Source organism: Rutidosis leptorrhynchoides, chromosome 7 (assembly GCF_046630445.1).
Source record: "Rutidosis leptorrhynchoides isolate AG116_Rl617_1_P2 chromosome 7, CSIRO_AGI_Rlap_v1, whole genome shotgun sequence".
NCBI classification, from domain to species: domain Eukaryota; kingdom Viridiplantae; phylum Streptophyta; class Magnoliopsida; order Asterales; family Asteraceae; genus Rutidosis; species Rutidosis leptorrhynchoides.
This window is the reverse complement of record NC_092339.1, coordinates 159867845-159880216: the sequence shown is the minus strand read 5'-3', so window position 1 is coordinate 159880216 and position 12372 is coordinate 159867845. Positions and strand designations below refer to the sequence as shown.

Genomic DNA, 12372 nt, shown 5'->3' with positions numbered 1-12372 from the left:
GCTCGGTGCATTCACTGAATATCCTATTAGTTTTTAAAAAGGAAAGAAAAATTATAATAAGTTATCCAATTAATAGACTTTTCTGATTTTGCCCACGTTTCGAATAGCCAAAAGATGCAGCAGAGGGGCAGGATTCGTTTGGTCTCAATATAATTGAGTACTGTTTGGCTCCAATAACCCGGTCCACGTACAAATCCAACTATTACTACGAACCAGAAAATTTTGATGTCTATCAATTTAACCACTTAAAATAAATTTTCGTAATTTTAAGAAATTTAGAGAAGAAGTAGAAAAAAAATCTAAGTCCTAAAAACTAGAATGGCGAGAAATAAGAAAGAAAAAGATTACGCGTCGAAAAAGGTCGAAAAATAAAAAGGTCGAAAAATAGGCGTCGAAAAATAAAAATAAGAAAGTAGTGCGAAATACGGCGTCGTAAAATTCTAAAGCACCTAAAACTTAATCTAAGGAATAAGCACTTAAGGGATTTTACGGCAAAACCTAAAAATTCTAGAAGTAAAAATAACTATGGCAAAACTAAACTTAATACTAAAAGTTGCGACTATAGTCTAAAAATCTAAAAGTAATAAAACTAAAAAAAACAATTTTTTTTATAGACAAAATCTTAAAAAATATATATATATTTTTTTTTAATAATTTTTTTTTTTTTTTTACGTTTTTTTTTTTTTTACGTTTTTTTTTTAAAAACGAATTTTTTTTTCTAAAAAAAAACGTTTTTTTTTTACAATATTTTTTTTTTTTTTTTAAAAATGATTTTTTTTATAAATTAATACTTTTTTTTATAATTATTATTTTTTTTTCAAAACTTTTTTTTTAATTCATTTACTATTCATGAATAGTAAATGAAAAGAAATTAATTAATTTACTATTCACATGAAAGCGACATGATAGAAATTATTAATTACAATTTACATAATATACCCTTGAAGTATTTAATAAATACGACTTTTTAAAACTTTTACGATTCAAAATATATTCTAAAATATTATTATATTATTATATTCTATTTCAATATTATTATATTATTATATTCTATTTCAATATTATTATATTATTATATTTTATTTCAATATTATTATAATTAAAAATATAGCGTTTTAGCGCTCCCCGGCAGCGGCGCCAAAAACTTGATGTGGTAGCGTGAGGGTACGAAATAGTATTATTTTTAATACAAAATACTACAAAATATGACACAAGTTTTATTAATTTACGGATGAGATATACCTAAACCTTGCTACAACACTATAGGCAGTGTACCTAATCGTAGAGTAGTGTAGTTTTTAGTAAGTCCGGTTCGTTCCACAGGGAGCTGGTGATACTTACTATATTTTTAACTATATTTATACAAAATATATATAATTATATAAGTAGTAATATTATTATAAAAGGGGGGTTTTACCGTTTAATGACCGGTTTGTCGATTCTATATTTTAAGCGTAAAGATAAATGACGATAATTAAAGTGCGTAAAATAATGACAATAAATAAAATGACAGTAAATAAAATTGCGAGTAATAAAATGACAGTAAATAAAGATACGATGAGAAATATAATAAAAGAATTATGCTTATTTAAACTTCCGTAATCATGATGTTTGACGTGTTGATTTTAATTTATTACCATGGGTTAATTGTCCTTTGTCCTGGTTTATTTGATACGTCTATCTGGTTTTTGTCCATAATAGTCCATCGGTCATAAAAATAAAGTGCGAGTATCCTCGTCAAATTACCCTTATACCCGAAGTCAAATATTCCAACTGATTAAGGATTTAAACTGTGACGCAGTTATCACTTCTGTCAACAATTACACCAGTTATCACTGTATGTAATCCACCCCTGTTTTAATTAGTTTATGAATATTAATTCATCCACTTGATCAGAATGAATAATCAATTACCCAACCCAATTGATTAATTAAATGATTATAACAGATTCCATATGAACATCACTAAATAGGACAACCATAATCATTATTAATTATTAGGTTAATTAATTTGAAGATAGGTTCGACAGACTCCAATGAGTTGTCACTCAATTAGACAATACCCCCCATCTATTAATAGTCAATAGTTCAATTTCCACAAGTGTCGGTCTTTTGCCCAAACCTTAATTATGGTCCAAAGTTCAATAACCCCTTCTTAATATTTTAGCCCAACATCACAATTACTTCGGCTCAAATAAGCATAATAATAACTTAGTTACGATACATTAATGTAAAAAGGTTGAACATAACTTACAATGATTAAAAATAGCGTAGCGTTACACGGACAGAATTTCGACTTACACACTCAAACGATCTCTATCATAAATCTTATTATTATCATAATTTAAAATTAAAATTAAGATTATTGTTATATCTTATTAAGTTAACATTATGATAGAGATATAGAATATAGATATTGATAATTGATATTGATAAATAAGAAAAAGATAGAAAAAGGTGTGTTTTTACATTACGATTACAAAGCCTTTTATAGGCGAATTTAGAAATTGAATTTTCACTTATGACCCCTGAACTATGCTCAATTAACAACTTTTTATTATTTAATATTATTCTTATTATGAATTATTTAAATATTATATTTTATTCTTGTGCATAGTTGACTCGTAATTTTTACACCGTTGCGTCGAGCGTTGAGAGTTGACTCTGGTCCCGGTTCCGGATTTTCGAACGTCCTTGCGTACAATTTTATATTTTGTACTTTGCGTTTTGTAACTTGTACTCTTGTCATTTTTAGACGTTCCTCATCAATAATTTGAACCTTTTTGATTGTATCTTGTACTTTTGAGCTTTTTGGACCTTTGTGTCTTCAATTCGTCGTTTTCGCCTTTTGTCTTCGCACTTATTTAAAATAAACGAATATTACTTGAAAATGGAACAATTGCAACTAAAATCTTGTCTTTCTTGGGGGATTTTGCTATGAAATATATGTTCCTTTTTAGCCTTATCAAGTATTTTTGTACAAGACACCAAATCAGGCAAACCAACTTTTGGAAGACATGGTCATGCACACTTCGGAGTGGTCATCGACTTCTAGAAGTGCACCGATCTGAAAGACGATTGTTAGTGCTTACGATGACAGGGATGATGGTGGTGTTACCATAGTATCATTGTCAAATCGATTTTAGAAGTCTGGTCGTGATTTTGAGAAGTTAAGTTCGACGGTTGTTGCTATGCAGTTTGGTTGTGAGACATGTAAGGGAAAGTACCTTACAAAAGATTTTGATATCAATGATATGCCCATGGTTTCTGAAGGTCAAGGGAATTTCTTGGGTTACTTGAGGAAACGAGAGTTGGGTTTTGATGATTTTCCGGTCGTAGAAGCGATGAATCGGGGAAATAAAAGTTTCAACAATTATCAATGGGGTGGAGCTTCAAGATCTAACAACTATCAAGGTGCTAATTCAGGTAATCGAAATAACTCGTAACCATATTATCACCAAAATAATCCACCACCGGGTCAATTACAACATCCGAAACCAACCGCAAATTTCTCAAAAGAATTTTCAACCACAAGGCAATGTTCCAAAAGCTCAAAAACCTGTGCAACCACAAGGCGAGAAGAAGTCTAGTTTAGAGGATCTTTTGAGAGGGTACATGATTAAATAGGAGCAAAAAGAGGAATTGATCAAGCAACAAATACGGAATCAACAAGCGACAATTCAAACGTTGGAGAGGGATTTAGGTATATTGTCTTAAATAATGGCGTAGAGACAGCCGGGTACTCTTCCGTCTAATACCCAAGTCAATCCTAACAATGGGGCGACTAGGAACGAGCAAGTGAATGCTATAACCACCCGAAGACCCGTAAATCTCTAGAACCTTCTCCTTCTATTGTTTTGCAGGTACCCAAAAGTGATGAGAAAAAGGTATGAGATCGAGGAAAATGATCCACCAGTGATCATAGAAAAGAAGAGTGAGGAATCGGTCGTGAAAAAGTACAAAGAACCAATTCCATACCCAAAAGCGTTGAAGAAAGAAAAGCTCGCTAGTCAATATCAAAAGTTTGTAGAAATGATTAAGCAGATTAGCATGAACTTGCCACTTGCGGAAGTGCTTAAAGGGATGCCAAATTATGGGAAGTTTTTAAAAGATCTTATCTCTTCCAAAGGTAAATACCACAAGGTATCCACCACATTCCTACATAAGGAATGTTCAGTCATCTTGGTAAAGAGAATGATGCCTCCTAAATTGGGAGACCCGGGTAGTTTTCTAATCCCTTGTGCTGTAGGTGATTCTGAAGTGTACGATGCACTTGCCGATTTGGGTGCTAGTATTATCCTTATTCCTTATTCGTTATATCTTAAACTTTTCATAGGAGATCTTAAATCGACTAGGATGGGTATTCACTTGGCGAACCAATCCTATGACACCTGATAGTGCTCCAAATGAACATATATTTAGGCACAATATCCTTCCAATATGTAAAGCTTTTAGTTGCAATTGTTCTATTTTTATGTAATATTCGTTTAAATAAATAAGTGAGAAGACAAAAGAAGAAAACGACGATTTGAAGACGCAAATGACCAAAAAGCTCAAATGTACAAGATATAATTCAAGTGGTTCAATTTATTGATGAGAAACGTCCAAAAATGATAAGAGTACAAGTCAGAAAACGCAAAGTACAAGATATTAAATAGTACGCAAGGACGTTCAAAAATCTGAAACCAGGACATGTACCAACTTTCAACGCGCGACGCAACGGAGCTAAAATGACAAGTCAACTATGCACATGAATATAATATAATATATAAATAATTCTTAAAATTATATATATATTATATTATATAATAAAACGTCGGCAAAACTAGAAAACAAAAGTAGGTGGCCTGATCCAGCTGGCCATGCGATCGCATGGCCAGGAAGACCATTTTTCATGCGATCGCATGAAGCCAGAAAACTGGCCAGGTCCTATAAATTCAGCATTTTTCGACGAGTAAAACACACCTTTTTCTTTTCCTTTCTATGTAACGTAAATATATATATATATATATATATATATATATATATATATATATATATATATATATATATATATATATATATATACATTTATAATATAATTTTAATTTTAAGTTAATAATAATAAGGTTATTTTAAGAATGTTTTACGGGTTTTAAGTCGAAATTCTGTCCATGCAACGCTACGCAATTAATCACCACTGTAAGCTATGTTCTACCTTTTTAATTTAATGTCTCGTAACTAAGTTATTATTATGCTTATTTGAGCCAAAGTAATCGTGATGTTAGACTAAATATTAAGACGGGGTTATTAGATTTTGTACCATAGTTAAGGTTTGGACAAAAGATCGACACTTGTGGACATTGGACTATGACTATTAATAGATAGGGGGTATTGTCTAATTGAGCAACAACTCATTGGAACCTGTCGAACCTATCTTCAAATTAGTTAACCTAATAATTATTAAAATGATTATGTATGTCCTATTTAGTGACGTTTATACGACATCTTTTACGATCATTTATTTAATTATTTGGGTTGGGTAATTGATTATTCATTCTGATCAAGTGGGTAAATTAATATTCATATCTCATTAAAACAGGGGTGGATTACATACAAGGATAATTGGTGTAATTGTTAACAAAGTATTAAAACCTTGGATTACACGCAGTCGATAACCTATTGTGATCATTAAACAAAGTATTAAACCTTGTTACAGTTCGAATCCCTAATTAGTTGGAATATTTGACTTCGGGAATAAGGTTAATTTGACGAGCATTTTATAATTATGACCGATGGACTATTATGGACAAAAACCAAATAGGTATCAAATAATCCAGGACAAAGGACAATTAACCCGGGTAATAAATTAAAATCAACACATCAAACATCATGATTACGGAAGTTTAAATAAGCATAATACTTTTATTTCATATTTCATCGTACCTTTATTTACTGTCACTTTAATTACCGCAATTTACTTTATCGCAATTTAAATTTTGTCATTTATATTATCGTCATTTATCTTTACGCTTTATTTAAAATTGACAAACCGGTCACTAAACGGTAAAAACCCCCTTTTATAATAATATTACTTTATATAATTATATATATTTTTATATAAAAATAGTTAATAAAAATATAGCGTTAAACTCAGCTAGCTCCCTGTGGAACGAACCGAACTTACTAAAAACTACACTAGTCTACGATTAGGTACACTTCCTATAAGTGTTGTAGCAAGGTTTAGGTATATCCCAATCTAAATAAATAAATAAATAAAACTTGTGTAATTTGTATCATATTTTGTAATAAAAATATAACTATTTCGTATATACCTCTGCTTTAACATCAAGTTTTTGGCACCGCTGCCGGGGAACGCCGAAGCGAAATGCTATTAAAAAAAAGATTTTTATTAAGCTTTAATTCATTTTTATAAAAATACGTTTTATATAATATAATCAAAAATATAAAAGAAAAAGAAAAATATATATCTATATTTTTAAGTTTAGTTAAATTTAAAAAGTTTATATTTCTTTTTATTGTGAAAAGTTATAAAAACTAATAAGTAAATTTTTCTTATTTATAAGTTTTATATAAATATTTTACAAAAATTAAAAACAGAAAAAAAGTAAAACGTAAAACGTAAAAAATTTAAAACTGAAACGGGCCGATCACTGTTGCAGCCCAAAACCTTCGACCTGGTATTCAAGTCCATGCGGTCGCATAGTCAGACCAAAGAAACCTCATGCGGTCGCATGAGGTGAAAAAACAGCTCTGAATACCTTAGCCGTACGGATTAGGGTTAGGTTTTATTAATTATTATTATTAATAATTATTAATTAGGGTTTTACTTATTTAATTAATTTTTAATTCTAGTTTTAATATTTAATTTGTAATATTTAGTTTAAATTAGTGTTATTAATTATAAATTGATACTTTTATAAAATAAATAATATAAAAATAATATTTTTATAAAATTGTATTTTTATAACTTTAAACTTATTTTATATTTTGTATTTTTTATTAGTTAAAGCGTAATTGTATATTTTTCGTTCGTAATTTAGTTTTTGCCTTAGTATTTTATATTTCTAGATTTTTAGGCTTTGCCGTAAAATCCCTTAAGTGCTTTTTCTTTAGATTAAGATTTAGATGCTTTAGAATTTTGCGACGTCATTTTAAGATTTTAGTACTTTTTAAGTTATTGCCGTTTTGGATATAGAATTCCTTTTAAGTTTTAATACCTTTAGATGTAAGTTTTAATTTTTAGTTTTTATACTTTTAAGTTTCGACGCTGCAATTTTCTTATTTTTCGACGATTATTTTTCGACCTTTTATTTTTCGACGTTTTTCGACGCACTCTTTTTCTTTCTTATTTCTCGACACTCTAGTTTTTAGGACATAGAATTTTCTTTATCTTCTTTAAACTTCGACGAAAAATTATTTTAAGCGGTAAAATTGATAGACATCCAAAATTTTCTGATTCGTAGTAATAGTTAGATTTGTTAGTGGCGAGTTGTGGGCTTCCGATTTAAAGGGTCCTGGCTACCTGCTGCATCTATTGGCTATTCGAAACGTGGGCAAAATCAGAAAAGTCTATTAATATGATAACTTATATAATTTTTATCTTTTATAACTAATAGGATCTTCAGTGAATGCACCGAGCAAAATGTTTACCACCTTTTATACGTTCACCACCTGTAACTCGATCAAGACATCTAGACAATATTGTCGCCGTTGATTTTTCTTTAGAATCGTCATCCAGTCAACCAAGTACTCCAATTCAAATTTCCGATAATCCATTTTTTGAACCCGACCTCACAATTGAGAATCCGGAGGATATTCAGGGACAATTCAGAGATCATGAACCACAAATCACTCATCCAGAGATTGTCGAGGAAGAAACCATTAAATCAGAATCCCTTAGTGATTCAGATTCAACAAATTCAATCATGGAAAATCTGGAACCTCTAAGTATGGAAGACCAAATGCGAACTAAACGCACTGGCCAAGTCACGCAATTACTCAACCAGACATTAATGCGCCAGATTATGAAATCAAAGGACAAATCCTACACATGGTAACTAATCAATGCCAATTTAGTGGTGCGCCGAAGGAAGATCCAAACGAACATCTACGTACCTTTAATAGGATCTGTACTCTATTTAAAATCCGAGAAGTGGAGGATGAACAGATCTATCTCATGTTATTTCCCTAGACTTTAAAGGGAGAAGCCAAAGATTGGTTAGAATCGTTACCTGAAGGGGCGATTGATACATGGGATGTTTTAGTTGAAAATTTTCTTAAACAATTCTTTCCGGCATCTAAAGCCATGAGACTTCAAGGAGAAATTGTTACATTCACGCAGAAGCCAAATGAAACTTTATATGAGGCGTGGACAAGATTTGGAAAATTGTTGAGAGGATGTCCTCAGCACGGTTTAGACACTTATCAAATAGTACAAATATTCTACCAAGGTATCAACATTGCTACAAGAAAAGACATCGACATAGCAGCTGGTGGTTCCATTATGAAGAAAACCGCAACTGAAGCTCACAAGATAATTGATAACACAGCCTCCCACTCGCATGAGTGGCACCAGGAAAAATAGATGGAGCCGATTCTAGCCATGACTTTGATTCTGTTTCCGCAAAAATAGATGCTTTCGAGAGACGAATGGAAAAGATGAATAAAGATATTCACGCAATACGAATCAGTTGTGAGCAATGCGGTGGACCACACTTAACGAAAGATTGTCACATTGAGCAAACGATGGAACAACGTGAGAATGTTTCCTACATGAACCAAAGGCCGGGAAATAATTATCAAAATAATTATCAATTGCCAAGGCCAAACTTCAATCGAAATCAAAACATTCTTTGCAATCCAAATGGACCTAACAACAACTCGTACAACCAACAAGGTCCGAATAACCAACCAACTCAAAACAACACTTTCAATCAACAAAGACCTGGCTTATATAAACCACCACAACAAACCGAAGAGAAAAAGCCAAATCTAAAAGAAATGATGGCAAAGCTAATGGAATCTCAAACACAATTTATTACATCTCAAACCCAAACAAATGAGAGGTTTGATCAGTCATTAAGAACTCAACAATCTTCCATTTTGAATCTAGAAAAACACGTAGGTACTCTTGCTAGCATGATGAGTGAGAGGGAACAAGGAAAGCTACCGAGTAATACTGAAGTAAATTCTCGGAATGAGAATGTTAATATGGTGTCAACAAATTCTGAAAAACTAGCTCCAGAAGATGGGAAGGTTTTCGATGTGAGTAACAATGAAGAAGTTACAACACCACCACCACCACCCGAGTATGTAAAGCCAGTGGTGGTACCATACAGACCACCCGTCCCGTTTCCAAGAAAAGGAGTTAAGTATGAGCAAGTAATAGGTAATAAAGTTTGTGATACCTCTAGAAAAAAGAAGAAGAATAATAAAGTACAAGAAACAAAAATCGTAAAAATAAAGACGGTGAAGATAGTTCCACCGAAACCTCCACCCAGGTTGGGTGATCCGGGTAAATTTATTGTTCCTTGTCTACTTAGTGATTGTGTCATGTATGATGCACTAGCAGATTTAGGTGCGAGTGTGAGTGTTATGCCTCTTTCATTATATAAGAGATTAGGAGTAGGAGAGTTAAGTCCAACAGAGATGAGTGTTCGACTCTTTGATCAAACCATTAAGCACCTAGTTGGAATTGCTGACAACCTACCCGTTTAAGTAGGTAATTTAACCATTCTAGTCGAATTTATTGTCATTGACATGGAAGAGGACTCAAACATTCCTCTAATTTTAGGTCGACCATTCTTAGCGTCCACCGGGGCGTTATTTGATGTAAGAGAGGGTAGAATGACACTTAGTAATGATGAAAAATTGATCACTTTTGTGAGTCAAAAGTCTAAATCTCCACCAACCAAAATCGTTGAACCAACAAAAACGATTGGTAAGAACCATATTGTTTTACCAACTCCAACGATAGTGCTTAGCAATAATAAAACGCCTAAGTGTGGGGAAGATAAAGCAACACCTAATGATGACCTGATAACAAAGAACCCCGTTGATGATACGAAATTAAATGACTCCGTTATTAACAGTTCAATGAAGAAACTTATTAAACGAATTCGCGATGCTAGAACCAAGGGGAACTTTAAGTTATGTAACCGGTTAGTATCCAATCTATCGCCTAAAGAAAAGGCAAAACTAGTTGAATTTGTGGATATGACACAGGAATGACACCAATGGCTTAAAGCAAAAGTCAGAGGTATGCAAGTTGATTATGGTCCAAGAGAAAATGACGATGAGGTTAATCACAATTTCGACACCACAGCTACCTAATGTAGAGACCCTTCCTAATCCATCCGGACGAAGTCTATATCGATTATAAATGATTCACAATAGTTGATTACATCGCGAGGTACTTGACCTCTATATGATACATTTTACAAACATTGCATTCGTTTTTAAAAGACAAACTTGCTTTACATCGAAAATTGACGGCATGCATACCATTTCATAATATATCCAACTATAATTGACTTAATAATAATCTTGATGAACTCGACGACTCGAATGCAACGTCTTTTGAAATATGTCATGAATGACTCCAAGTAATATCTCTAATACGAGCAAATGCACAGCGGAAGATTTCTTTCATACCTGAGAATAAACATGCTTTAAAGTGTCAACCAAAAGGTTGGTGAGTTCATTAGTTTAACATAAATAATCATTTCCATCATTTTAATAGACCACAAGGTTTTCATTTTCAGTTCTCATAAATATACGTCCCATGCATAGAGACAAAAATATCATTCATATGGATTGAACACCTGGTAACCGACATTAACAAGATGCATATATGAATATCCCCTATCATTCCGGGAAATCCTTCGAACATGATAAAATAACATCGAAGTACTAAAGCATCCGGTACTTTGGATGGGGTTCGTTAGGCCCAATAGATCTATCTTTAGGATTCGCATCAATTAGGCGTGCACTAATTCTCAAAATTAGTAATGTTCCCTAATTCTTAAACTACCAAGCTAAAAGGGGCATATTCGGCTTCGATCATTCAACCATATAATGCAGTTTCGATTACTTGTGTTTATTTCGTAAAACATTTATAAAAAATTGCGCATGTATTCTCAGCCCAAAAATATAAAGGGTAAAAAGGCAAATGAAACTCACCTAATGTATTTTGTAGGAAAACTACATATGACTATATTGAATAATGCAGGGTTGGCCTCGGAATCACGGACCTATATCATTTGTATATTCATTAATGCATATTCTTGTAATCGAATAATTATATATATATATATATATATATATACTATTAATGATATAATTTTTATATCAGTATATAACTTTTGTTATGTCATACATATCAAATATCTTATGTATTTATTCCTTTTGTTTGTTAAAATAGTAATTATATTAATACTAAAATAATATTAGTAGTGATTAAAATAATGATATTGAAAACAATAATTCTAATAATACATAATACTTAATAATAATAATTATTATAACAATTTCATTACTAATGATAATCTTAATAACGTCATTAAAACTTTAATAATAATGATATAGATAATACTGATAATACTAATAATGATAGTTTTTAATGAAAACCAAATAATAATTTTTGTAGAAATAATCATATTGATAATAATAATAACTATAGTAGTAATTATAATTATGTTAATAATAATAATGGTAATATTTATAATCATACATATATTACTAATAATAATAATAAATTTTATTATTTTCATAATAATAATAATAATAATAATAATCATAATCATGATAATGATACTTATTCTACTAATAATAAAATGGAAAAAAAATCTTATTTTTAATGATGTTAATAATATTATTTATAACTTTAATTATAATCATAGTAGTAATAATGAATAATACTCAATACTTATTTTAACCTTAATAATAATACTAATTATAATACTTGTAAATTAATAATAATAATACTAATAACACTAATAATAATAATTGGTAATAATCATAATAATCATAACACAATTAATAATAATAATAATAATAATAATAATAATAATAATAATAATAATAATAATAATAATAATAATAATAATAATAATAATAATAATAATAATAATAATAATAATAATCTTAATAATAAAAATAATTACAACCTTTGATGTCATGCTAAAAAGAAATACGTCACAGCCCGGACTTGAACCCCCGACCTCTCGCTTAACACACAACACCCTCTACCATCTGACTATCTCTGTTTTCTTAGATTGTATGAATCTAATATCTATATAACTCAATCGTTGTCGTGTACAAGAACACAGCAGCAGCCCAGGTTTTTGGCCCACTTAGTAGCATCAACAAT

The 12372-nt window shown here is 30.9% G+C and overlaps 1 protein-coding gene across 1 annotated transcript in view; it reads left to right on the top strand.

Annotated features, from left to right (window-relative positions):
- LOC139859732 (uncharacterized) overlaps positions 1 to 12372 on the top strand; it is a 35375-nt gene that overhangs the window by 7357 nt on the left and 15646 nt on the right. The window contains exons 3-5 of the mRNA XM_071848507.1: positions 3197 to 3425; positions 3627 to 3738; positions 3863 to 4359. Of these exons, the coding sequence (XP_071704608.1) occupies positions 3197 to 3425; positions 3627 to 3738; positions 3863 to 4359 (838 nt within the window). The remainder of the gene's footprint in view (positions 1 to 3196; positions 3426 to 3626; positions 3739 to 3862; positions 4360 to 12372) is intronic.